The following is a 12,948-nucleotide window of genomic DNA, read 5'->3' as shown; positions in this document are numbered from 1 at the left end:
CTGATTGATCGATTGAGCTCAGAATTGCAAAAACGGCAGTTGGTATGCTGCAGAACAATTTCACAGTTAAGTAAAAATTTAAATAATAAATAATCATGAGAGCAGAAAAGCGGCTCGATCCGCAGCACCCATCAGATCAAAATAAATATTGTCTATCCGGAATAAATTTATACCGCTTTTTATTCCGAAGTTGGATTTTTCTACAGATACAAGCAACTTTCCCAACTTCGGAAGTAGTGCGCTGGATTCGCCTAAAGATGCGCTTTTCAACGCATCAATTAGTTTGACAAATAAAACTTCGGAAGAAAGTTCGGTTCGGAAGTCCCGACTTCCGAATTCTAACTTGGTGCTACGCCGACAATATTTAAAAGGAATCGGTTTCTCCTTGTACTGGTAGCCCTATTTCTCCGAGCTCTCAGCTCTTTGCGTGCGGAAAATATTCGTGCTGCTTAAAAATTCAAGCAAGCCTGCCAGTCACTCATTTTATACCTTTTGTTTTGTATCTTCTCCGAACGATCGAACGCTGTCGCGAACGGTTGGCGCAGCAGATGGAAGGAAATCGCTTACTTTTAAAAAGTGTTGTTAATGAAAACGTTGGTGTCTGTTTTTTTGGCAAAATTGTGTATTATTTAGACATACTTAAGTGTTTAATTGTTTCAAAAGAAATTATCAATGTTGGAAATGTAAGTAAATATATTAGGAATTGTCTTTAATGCGACTTCAAAATGAAATTCAATAAATTCGCCTAGGATTTACTGAAGTACCTAATTTTAATCCTGATTTTTTTTTGTAAATTAGAGAATATTTAGAACAGGCTCAGGTTACTGGATAATTACAAAATATAGAGTTTTTTGTAAGTTTTTATAAAGTGCGAGTGATTCCAACTTCCAACATAACCGTCATCATTGTTTTTGAATTTAACACACTGAAGTAAACATTAGCATTGTAATCAAATGTCAATTTCTATGTTTGATACATTAAAAATTTTAATGAATTTGATTACTAAACCAGAAAACTATCACAAACTGGGCAAAATGTTCTCATTTTGTATTTTTTAAATGAATTTCTTGTTTCTGTATCCACTATTTTGTTTAAAGTATGCTTTAATTAATTTAATTTAATTCCCTCGCCCTGAAAATAAGGTCTGTACCTACAGGATCACGTAAAACTGAATGAATAAAACTACAATTACAAATTACAATTAAACATTTCCACAGCTCATGGTTGATTCCTTGACCTCACCTAAGCATATTAATGTAAAAGGTTCACATGAATATATTCAATAAACTATTTTTTTTTATATGGACATGTTACACATCAGTAAATTCTTCTATGTCCTGTAACAGCACTTCTATATTCACTTCATGTTCCAAATAGTATGTATAATATTCAGCCTGACAACGAGCTTATTCCTCCGATGTTTTCTAGACAGTCGCAATGAAACGAGCCCTACCTTCTTTTTTGCATGCTAGAGAAAACAGCGTGGACCGCAGGATGCGTCCTCGGCCGAACACTCGCGTCAACTTGGAGAGTCTAATGTCCAACGATAGTCGGAGTTCCTCTTCGCGGTCGTCATCACCGTCCCACAGAAGCAGTTCGCCAATACCGCCGGAAGTGGATCGAGCAGAGCCCGCAAAGGACAATGATACCGTTAAGGTGTGTCTTCGCTTGAGGCCACATTTGCGAAGTAATCCTTACAAAACAGCATTCAAGATTCAAGACAATATGCTTATGGCTAAAAATGTTGATGATAATTCAACCGAGCGCCAGTTCACGTTTAGCGAGATCTTTGACGATACAGTGTCGCAAGCCGAAGTCTACGATAGGTGCATCAAACCCGCTATGCAGAACATTTCAGGTGAACGGGGGGCCACTTTCCTAACTTACGGCACATCCGGTTCGGGGAAAACCTATACACTGCTAGGAAACCATTCCAATCCAGGTATCGTGCCAAGAGCCATTGAGCAGGTCTTCGTAGAAAATGCTGATAATATTTCGCCTCATCCTAGTCTTAAGATAGACAAAACATCGGTCAGTTTTCTTGATGACGATTCCGTTTGTAGAGAACTGAAAAAGGTAGAATCCATGAAAAAAATGTTATCCATATCGACTGGCCATTCCAAGATGAAGTCCATCATCCGAAAAGAGCACGATTTCTTACCGAACAAAGACCCAGATCTCCGTGTTTTTATCTGGGTGTCCTTTGTTGAGATCTACAATGAGAACGTTTATGACTTGCTGGGTCAGGATTCGATTTTCGGAAAAAGGAAGCCAATGAAAATCCTTTCCAACGAAGGAAATGCCTACATCAAAGATCTATCGTGTATATTTGCTGGAAGCAGTGAGGATGCCTACCACATACTACAGTTTGGACTTCAAAGCGCAACGTACGGATCAACTGATGTCAATAGCAATTCCAGTCGTTCTCATAGTATTTTCTTCATGACTGTGGTGTCGTATTCCCTCACGTCGCAATTAATCAACTATTCCGTCTATAAATTCTGTGATCTTGCCGGCTCGGAACGCCTCAAGAAGACTGGCAACTTTGGGGATCGTCTGAAGGAAGCTCAAAAGATCAATACCTCCCTAATGGTCCTCGGACGGTGCTTAGAAACTGTGCATAAGAATCAGAAATCCAAGAAACTGGCCGAAATAGTTCCAGTGCGCGATTCCAAACTTACAATGCTGATCCAATCGGCTCTACTCGGAAAGGAGAAGCTTTCCATGATCGTCAACCTTTATCCCACCGAAGAGTACTACGATGAGAACTTGAACGTGCTGAACTTTTCGTCCATCGCCAAACAGATTGTACTGCAGAGGAAACCAACTCAACGGCGGGATCGAACCACACGGTTCTCGTTCTTTTTGGCCCAAGCTACTAGCAGTCCGTCGGCTCGGATCGACTGCAATCAGCTTATGGTGGAGAATGAAAGGTGATTTTTTTTATTACTTTTTTTAAATGTATTTTAAAATGTCAAGTCAAAAACTTTGTAATTGCTATTGATTATGATCTCAAAACATTCTTCAGATACTTGTGCTTATTCTGCGAGTAGAATGACGTGAAATTGTATGTTTCAATTTGTATAGCCAAAATCGATGCACCCCATGTCCCCTTAACTCGCAGAATAAGCCAAAATATTTCTCTTCTACAAAACAGTTGAAAATACAAAATCAGGTATTTTTTCAAAACCACGATCGTGATCTTGAATGAACACGTGTGGTTTATCTGTCGCTATTTCGCCCGTTATTTAGATTGAAGCAAGAACTATCCTACGAATCTAACGTCTACCGAGAGCAACTGGCGGACAAGGAATTGGAAATCCAACTACTGAAACGAGAGATTCTCGACCAGGAGCGACAATTACGCAACGAACTGACGGACGATTTCGAGTCGTACTGCGTCCAACGGGAAGCCACATTTCAAACTCGGCTCAAGCAGGCCCTGGAGGCCGCCGTAGTTCCCTACAAGTTGCAGGTAAGCGTGCACAAATTGCGCAATAAAAGGTTTTCTTTTCACACATAAATACTTTACAGATAACTGATTTGAAAACCAAAATTGACCAACTCAGGAACACCATCACTGATATGGAGTACGAGGAGGATGAGTATGAGAAGAAACTCAATGCATACAAGGAAGAGCTTCAGAAGTACCGTGAGAAGGAAATTCGAACGAGAAGATTGTCATTGTGAACAGGGGATAGCTTTTAACTGATTTTAATGCTTGTTTCTTTTTTTCAATAAACATATTAATGTATTATAGACCTATTCATGTTCTTAATATGATTTTATCATTGTTGTTCGTATCAGGCCATTAGACCAAATTGTAAGTCAGTACTTTTCTTTTTCTTTTCTCTTTCTTGCTTCATCCTTCTTCCAGCTTCTTCTTTCTGTCTACCTTGTTTCATTCTTTCGGCTTTTTTTTCTTCATTCTCTCTTTCTTCCTTTTATTCCTTTTCCCTTTTCCATGATTTTTTCATCTCTTCCTCTTTGTTTTTTTCTAGCTTCTTTCTTCCTTCTTTCGTCTTCCTATTTTTTTCTTCCTCCATCCTCCTTTCTTCTTCCATCTTCTTATTTGTTTTTCCTTCTTCTTTCTTTTTCCTTATACTTTTTCTTTTTTTTTCTTTTTTCCTTCTTTCTTTCTTCTCACTTCTCCTCGTTCATTTCTCTCTTCTCATTTTAAAATACAGTCGAACTCCTTCAGTCGATGTTGAATGGGCGGCCATCGACTCACGGAAATATCGAGATGTGGAATGTTTGACTGTACTCACTCCCTACTTTGGACTTCAGCATAATGGCCCAGCACTGTTAAAAATCGACTAATGCACTAAATCACGGAGAACAGACATGGAGGCTCGAACAAAATTTCTAACAAAACATGTAAAAACTAGGGATCCTACATTCAGAGATATGCGAAATCGGTCATCTTGAGCCAATCGAGCATTGAGAACTATTTCGTGATGAACTTAATACTCACTAAATAAAAAATCAAAATAAAGTTTAAAAACCCCGACTAATCCACCTAGCATTGGTGTTGTTACCCGCGAGGTGAAAAGGCGTTGAAAATAGGGCTTATTACGGACTACGTAACCAGCTTAAGTCCCGTACACGGCGTGTTCAATAGAACAATATTATCACAAAAAAATGAGCATCGCTAAAATTTCAACTACGTGAAAATATAGCTTCTTATCTTTCATTTCCTGGGTATTTTAAAAAAATCTACGAGGGGTCCCGAACAACTTTTTTTCCCTTTTCAAATGGGACCTGCGTTCTAATCTAATACCACCTGCCAGTCACGAGTCCCTCACGAATTGAGTCGTCATTTATACTATTTTTCATGAATTAAATGCAATCTATCTATATATATATATAAAACTCAATGTTTGTATGTTTGTATGTATGTTCCAGCATAACTTCTGAACCCATCGACCGATTTCAACCAAATTTGGAACACACATTCTTTATCTTAAGGAGACGACGATAGGGGGGTTAGGGATGCTATTGGAAAAGGGGGGGGGTGTGGGGGGGAAGGTTATTGCTAAGTTATTGATCAACTCAGTGTACCTTTTGAACCCCTTGGCCGATTTCAACCAAATTTGGAACACACATTCTTTATCTTAAGGAGACGATGATTTTGAGGGGCTAAGCATGCTCTTTGGAAAAGAGGGAGGGTGTGGGGGGAGGTCAGTGCCGTAGCGTGGGGTTGGCCGGGTTGGCCCCCGCCAAGGGCGCCAGCCCTCAGGGGGCGCCAGAATCAAGAATCACGGTATGGGAAACAGAACAATTTTATTCGTTACATGCCCAAATAATAACAAACCGACCATAAAGTCTAAAGGTCTATGGCGGAGAAATTTCAAGAAATCTAATCTTTCTTCTATCTCAAATAAACAAGTCGAATGATTTGGTCTTAACTTTGACTGCCCTGACTGTGTTTCTCTGAGCCTTTTGGAACCGTCTACAAGGGGCCAAGAAAAAGTCTAGAATACTTGTACTTATTCAATTTTCAAATTGTAGATCGGATTGTTGCCATTTTCGGACACAAACTGCCACCAAATTATGACCTATATCGAGATAACTTATATCGGGACTTATATCGGGATGAGGTAAAGGTAATGATGGTGTAGATTTAAGACAACTCTCATTTCATCCAGAAAAACTTCATTTAGTCCGAAAATATATCATCATGGACGCATTTGACCTGGCGGCATTACGATAAGCAGTGATAATGTGCCTTGATCAAATGACTACTGATTATGGATCGACTGTGCGTTTGAATTATATTTATTGAACGGCTACTTAGTCTTGCAATTATTACAATGAGTTTTTTTTATTTACCCGACGTTTCAACACGGGGATTGTGTCTTTTTCAAGGGACAAACAACAAAAATATTTCCCCCTTGAAAAAGACACAATCCCCGTGTCGAAACGTAGGGTAAATAAAAAACTCATTGTAATAATTGCAAGGCTGAGTAGCCGTTCAATAAATATAATTAAATTACTACTTTGGTTATCATTTATCAAAGCTCTCATAGATTAGCAAAATTTATCCGCAATACATACAACATGTGCCAAAGCATGTGCTTTCAAAGCATTCATAGCCTCATTTCCTCACTTCCTGGCCCTCCTGCTTCCGATGTCGATTCTGACTACTTCAAAGTTGGATGTTATTGACCCAACATCCATATCCATCCATTTCTTGTTCCTAAATCCGATAGCGATTTCGATCATCGATCGATCCACTTCAGAGTTGGATTTTCTTGTTCCAACCATTGGACATTAGTATATGATTTGTCATGATTTTCAAATCTCTTTTCTCTGCTATGTATTTGCAAGTACGTCAGTTCCTTCCACTAAGAGCGAGAAACAGCCGTTAGGACACTATGAGCTGTAAGTAAATAGCTTTCAGCAATTTTAATGATCTTTTAGCCTGGATGTTCCAACAGATTTCATACGAGGATCCAGAATTGTCCACGACTCTATCAAGTTCTTACCATATTTTGCCAATTAGTGTAAAAGGTCACAAAATTTAAAAACTTTCCAGGGACATACCTCCTAATATATTGCTTGTTATATGAAGCATCTTCAATCCACTAAACTTTTTAATCTCATTGTTCTACAAGATGAGCCAACATAGTGAAGAAAATCTCGTTAATAAAAATTTATAAAACTTTAAGGTGAGATTCAAAATGTTATTGGATTGTGAAATATTGCACATTTTTCCTTAATACGACAGGGGCGCCCAAAAAAGATTTCGCCAAGGGCGCCGGGAGTCCACGCTACGGCTCTGGGGGAGGTGTATTGCTTAGTTATTCACCAACTCAGTGTACTTTTTGAACCCCTTGGCCAACTTCAACCAAATTTGGAACACACATTCTTTATCTTTAGGAGATGACGATAGGGGGGTTTGGGATGCTCTTTGGAAAAGGGGGAGGGTGTGGAGGGAGGGGTATTGCTTAATATTTGATCAACGCAGTGTAACTTCTGAACACCTTGGCCGATTTCAACCAAATTTGGAACACACATTCTTTATCTTAAGGAGACGACGATAGGGGGGTTAGGGATGCTATCGAAAAAGGGGGAGGGTGTGGGGGGAAGGTTATTGCTAGGTTATTGATCAACTCAGTGTACCTTTTGAACCCCTTGGCCGATTTCAACCAAATTTGGAACACACATTCTTTATCTTAAGGAGACGACGATAGAGGGGTTAAGCATGCTCTTTGGAAAAGAGGGAGGGTGTGGGAGGCGGTGTATTGCTTAGTTATTCACCAACTCAGTGTACTTTTTGAACCCCTTGGCCAACTTCAACAAAATTTGGAACACACATTCTTTATCTTTAGGAGATGACGATAGGGGGGTTGGGGATGCTCTTTGGAAAAGGGGGAGGGTGTGGGGGGAGGGGTATTGCTTAGTTATCGATCAACTCAGTGTAACTTCTAAACCCCTTGGCCGATTTCAACCAAATTTGGAACACACATTCTTCATCCTAAGGAGACGACGATAGGGGGGTTAGAAATGCCTTTTAGAAAAGAGGGAGGGTGTGAGGGAGGGGTATTGCTTAGTTATCGATCAACTCAGTGTAACTTTTGAACACCTTGGCTGATTTCAACCAAATTTCTAACATACATTCTTCATGTTAAGGAGACGACGATAGGGGGTTTGGGACGCTCCTTGAGAAAGGGGGAGGGTGTGGGGGAGGCATATTGCTTAGTTATCGATCAACTCAGTGTAACTTCTGCACACCTTGGCCGATTTCAACCAAATTTCTAACATACATTCTCCATGTTAAGGAGACGACGATAGGGGGGTTAAGCATGCTCCTTGGGAAAGGAGGAGGGTGTGGGGGGAGGGGTACTGCTTAGTTATCGATAAACTCAGTGTAACTTCTGAACACCTTGGCCGATTTCAACCAAATTTGGAACAAACATTCTTCATGTTAAGGAGACGATGATTTTGGGGGGTTAGAGATACCCTTTGTAAAAGAGGGAGGGTGTGGGGGTAGGGGTATTGCTTAGTTATCGATCAACTAAGTGTAACTTCTAAACCCCTTGGCCGATTTCAATCAAATTTGGAACACATATTCTTCATGTTAAGGAGACGACGATAGTGTGGTGAGGGATGTTCTTTGGAAAAGAGGGAGAAGTTTTGTTTAGCAATCGATCAACTCAATGTAGATCTTGAACTCCATGACCGCTTTGAATCAAATTTGTATCAAATATTGTCTGTCCTAAGGAAAAGTTTTTAGTGGATGTGGGTAGGTCATTTTAAAAAGGGGAGGGTGTGAGAGAGGGGTGTTGTTTAGCTATCGATTAATTCAGCATAACTTCTGAACTCATTTACTAATGTCCACAAAATTTGGAGCCCATATTCTCTGTCCATATCATAGACCATATCATACTGGGTAGGAATGGCATAGCTAAATGAGAGAGAGGGTATATTTATTAAACGAACAGTTTAGTATACCTTTTTATCGCATGGATCAATTTAAACCAAATTTGTAAACACGTATTCTCTATCCAAAGGACACTATTATAGCGAGGCTGGGAGGGGTTTTTGGAATGTGGGAGATTATTGAGGTTGGGTATTGTATAGAAAACGACTTAATTACAATTAATTACTTAATTACAATGCTCCGAAGAAGAAGAAGAAGGAAATAGGACAGTTTTTTTTGCCATGCTTTCTGCTCATCGACACTAACACGTGCGTTCAAACCCAGGCTTGTCTCATATCTCATTCATTCTAACTTGTATCTGTTGAGATTCGGGTACTTTGGCACGAAATGAACGATTGGTTCAGTCTGGATAGATAACAACTTTATTTAAAATAGCGTCTAGTTTGTAGGAGTTCTTGATAACGACTAACTGAAGTTTTTCACTGTAACAAACTGGTTACCAAGGGTGCTACTATGTTCCGTATCAAGGGTACGGTTGCAGCCGATTGCTACTATGATAACACTCCCTCTCAATCGAGCATCCGTTTTGTTTGAGACTTGTGAATACTGACTTATCACTCACTAAGTGATCGCTGCAACCAGAATCCAGTTTCATCGTGATTTGTCTATCGGTTACACATGCCAGGAACGAGACGGATTTATTTGCATGTTCTGCTTTCTCTTCTTCTTCTTCATTTTCATACTGCTTCTAACAATTCTTCATCACGTGCCCACGCTTACCGCCAGGGTGGCCAGACCTATCGATTTCTAGGTAGTCCTACTGATTTTTACTCACCTTCACAGACGAATGATTGAAAACTACAGATTTTTCAAAATTCCTACCGAGAACTACCGATTTTTAACACACTAAACAAAAGCACGGGCAACATATTTCTCATACACGATTCAAATGATTTTAGCTAATTCCCAGCCAATTTAATATCAGAACAGTTGAATCTGCAGTATGTCGCATATACCTTAATTTTGTCTTATCTGTTAAGATAACATTATGCATCAAATCCATATCCACATAAGTAAGATAAGGTCTGGACCAGATAGGACTAAAGAGTTCAATAATTATTTTGTCACATGCGACATTACATTACTGCACTTCGATAAAGAAGATTTGAGGATAATCCGCATCTAATACTTTAAAATATCTTTAGCAGGTTTGCTCAATAACTAATATAGATAGTGGAATATATAGATGCGCGAACATAAATTTTCTGTTTCCAAACGAACTGTCAAACGTGTCTCCAAACGAGCATGACGTCACGATTTCAATGAAAATATTAAGGGCTGTGACGTCATATGCGCGCGTGCACGGTCAAAAACATCGACTCAGCCATGCTTTCGCCCATCTATAGATTCTACTATCTATACTAACCAACATTGATGTCACGAGCATTTTTCTACGAAACTTTCCACTAACTTAAAGAATTGGAATTTTTTTGGAGCTAAGGATGTTGCAATTTAGGTTCTCTCCAAATCTAAATCTAAATGCTTTCCGAGTTTTTTTTAGAAATAATGGGTTTTCTGTTAGAAGCTTTTTCTTTGCAGCGTACAAACGAGTGTGGTATTTCAACCAAATCCAAATGTGATGATACAACCATACAACTATTCTTAAATTAAGGAGAAGAGATTTCACTGTTTATTCTACAGTGGTTCCAAAATTGCATCCTTTCATGAGCAACGAATTTCATAAAATAACATAACATAAAATAAAATAAGCTAACCATGTTATGCGGCTAGATTTGAATAACGGTCTGAAGTTCGTCAATATTTTTTTAATTCTATCATGAACATGTACGTCCAAGTTTGGGAGATGATAATAGCATTTCCATATCATCATAAACTTTTTAAAAGCTTCGAGTAAATCAGCAGTCATCCAGGCTGTTTTGTGATACATATTGATTTTGAATCTGAGAAATATGCATTTCAACCATTTTAAATTCATTTTATATCAATTGAGATACTTGAAGTACTTGAAGTTGTCATACCGCTTAGTTCTATCTTCTGCGGATTTGAACTTCAAATGAATCGGAAGATTTATTTGATTGCAAATGCTGGTGTTCAAAAAAGTTCCTCATATGTAAAGGGGATTGGTCTGATTGTCAACCAATCCACTTTACAAATGTGGAATTTTTCTGAACAGCAACATAGGTAATAATTATATTGAAATAGATTTTATACATAAAAAGAACACTGCTGGGTAAACCACGAACTTTGTAATTTAATTTAGGTTCAGATTCAAACTAGAAGAGTTTTAGGAAATTTTATATTTATCTGAACTTAATCGACACTGATTTTATTTCTGATAAGGAAAGTGCATATAAACAATAAACTATGGCTCTCAAGGATGAACTTTTCAATCGTGAGATTTACATATTTTGAAAAAGGTTATATGAAATTTTTCAACATGAGGCTAAATGCCCTTTTAAATATGTATACATTTTCATATGATTTAGTGGATTTAGTACTTTTTCCGGCCTACCGATATCTACCGATTTTTCTACAGTCAAGCTACCGATTTATCAAAATATAATCTGGCCACTCTGCTTACCGCACTTGTGACATTTTCCAGTAAACTTTTGTCTTGGCTGTTGCAAACTTCCCGAAAAAGCCGTCGGGTTATCGTCACCAATATTGTTGAAGATCAAGTAGGCGACCTATTAGAAAATAATCAAGCAAGCGATGAATTATCACAGTAGCTGTCAATACAGGAGGAGCAAATAAATTCTTTCATTCTTTGTTCAGACGTTAAACAGATAGAGGAAGAGGAACTGCCGAATAATAATCAATATGCAAGCCTAATTGGAGGATTGTTGTATGTGGCTATCAATACTCGTCCTGATATAGCAGTAGCAGTTTCAATCTTAGGAAGAAAAACCAGTCGACCAACGCAATCCGATTGGGTGGAGGTAAAAATACATTTGAAAGGTACAATTGATTACGAATTGCATCTTGGCGGCAATACATCTCCATTGGAAGTTTTTGTGGATGCCGACTGGGCTGGAGATGCCAGAGACAGGAAATCAACGTCCGGATACTTATTCAGATACGCTGGAGGAATGATCGCCTGGTGCTCCAGAAAGCAGGACAACGTTACACTAAGCAGCACGGAAGCAGAATATGTGGCTTTGGCAGAAAGTTGTAAGGAGTTAAATTGGATATTACGTCTTTTTGATGATCTTGGAATCACTACCAAACTACCAATAAGAATATATGAAGACAATCAAAGTTGCATCAAGCAAATTGGCGCAGCAAGTATTAATCGTAAATCTAAACATGTCGAAACTAAACACCACTTTGGAAGACAATTAAAGCAATAAGGAATAATCAATCCAGTGTATCTTTCAACTGATGAAATGATTGCAGATATGCTGACGAAACCTTTGCAGTATATCAAGCTATCACGTTTTAGACAAGCTGCTGGAATACATCCATCGAGGAGGAGTGTTGAAGATCAAGTAGGCGACCTATTAGAAAATAATCAAGCAAGCGATGAATTATCACAGTAGCTGTCAATACAGGAGGAGCAAATAAATTCTTTCATTCTTTTTCAGACGTTAAACAGATAACATGTCTTTTAATGCGATCTACGACAACTCTAATGTCCAAGAAATATTTCCTTGTCGATCGCTACGCTTTGATTCTTCAGATAGAAGTCTTTGCTTCACCAGTTCCAGTGTAAAGTCTTTCTCCGGTACATTCTCCAAGGCAGTATGATTCTGGTAGAGTCAGAAATAACTGTGACACCAAATCCCCCTCTGTCAGCGTAGCTCCAGCAGTTTTCAGCAGCCCATCGAACTCCATAACGTGATTTTGCATGTCTGTTTCATCTTGCATTCTCAATCTTGCCAACAACTACCTCACGAGCGTCTGGTTGACCACTGACATCTTGGCAAATGTTGTTTCAAGGCTACTCCACATGTCCTTCGCCGTGTTTCGCTCTCGAACAACTTCTAAACATTCATCAGCAAGACAGCTTACCAGCTTGGCTTTCGCTGTTCTGTCCAGCTCCTCAAACTTCGCTCTATCGGCAGCTACGTCCGGCACAGTTCCAGTTAGCACTTCCGAAACACCGGCTGCATCTAGAAACAGTCTGACCCTGTAACTCCAGTTCTCGTATTGATATTCCCGTCCTCGGAACTGTGGAATTCCGCACGCCAAATCTCTGGGCCCATAACCTGTTGAGATTCGGGTACTTTGGGACGAAATGAACGATTGGTTCAGTCTGGATAGATAACAACTTTATTTAAAATAGCGTCTAGTTTGTAGGAGTTCTTGATAACGACTAACTGAAGTTTTTCACTGTAACAAACTGGTTACCAAGGGTGCTACTATGTTCCGTATCAAGGGTACGGTTGCAGCCGATTGCTACTATGATAACAGTATCTTTTTCTATATTTCTCATGTTATAGCCAACGCTAGAACCTGTGAATGGACTTCCATATCGTTTCCATATGAGTGACTGCTAGAATTGGAAATAAACGATATTATTGCAGTGCAACACTACACCT

General features: G+C 39.0%; 1 protein-coding gene across 2 annotated transcripts; it reads left to right on the top strand.

The window, feature by feature from the left end:
- Positions 1-502: 502 nt before the first annotated feature.
- LOC134210989 (kinesin-like protein subito) lies at positions 503-3,762 on the top strand. Of its 2 annotated transcripts, none has more exons than XM_062687483.1 (4): positions 503-683; positions 1,429-2,933; positions 3,253-3,475; positions 3,535-3,762. In XM_062687483.1, exons 1-4 carry the CDS (start codon positions 549-551, stop codon positions 3,688-3,690), a joined length of 2,019 nt encoding a protein of 672 aa, XP_062543467.1. In that variant the 5' UTR covers positions 503-548; the 3' UTR covers positions 3,691-3,762. The 2 variants fall into 2 exon arrangements, with proteins under 2 accessions (XP_062543467.1, XP_062543468.1); XM_062687484.1 differs by having other exon boundaries at positions 542-683; positions 1,473-2,933.
- Positions 3,763-12,948: the final 9,186 nt, after the last annotated feature.

Source organism: Armigeres subalbatus, chromosome 2 (genome assembly GCF_024139115.2).
Source record: "Armigeres subalbatus isolate Guangzhou_Male chromosome 2, GZ_Asu_2, whole genome shotgun sequence".
NCBI lineage: Eukaryota > Metazoa > Arthropoda > Insecta > Diptera > Culicidae > Armigeres > Armigeres subalbatus.
The sequence above is the reverse complement of the archived record's forward strand: the minus strand, read 5'-3'. Positions and strand labels throughout refer to the sequence as shown.

Excerpts from the sequence above, each read along its gene's own strand:
- LOC134210989 (XM_062687483.1), top strand. The coding sequence starts at position 549 with ATGGAAGGAAATCGCTTACTTTTAAAAAGTGTTGTTAATGAAAACGTT. Across the intron at positions 684-1,428 it reads AAATTATCAATGTTGGAAAT|ACAGTCGCAATGAAACGAGC; the intron begins GTAAGTAAATAT and ends GATGTTTTCTAG. Across the intron at positions 2,934-3,252 it reads CTTATGGTGGAGAATGAAAG|ATTGAAGCAAGAACTATCCT; the intron begins GTGATTTTTTTT and ends CCCGTTATTTAG.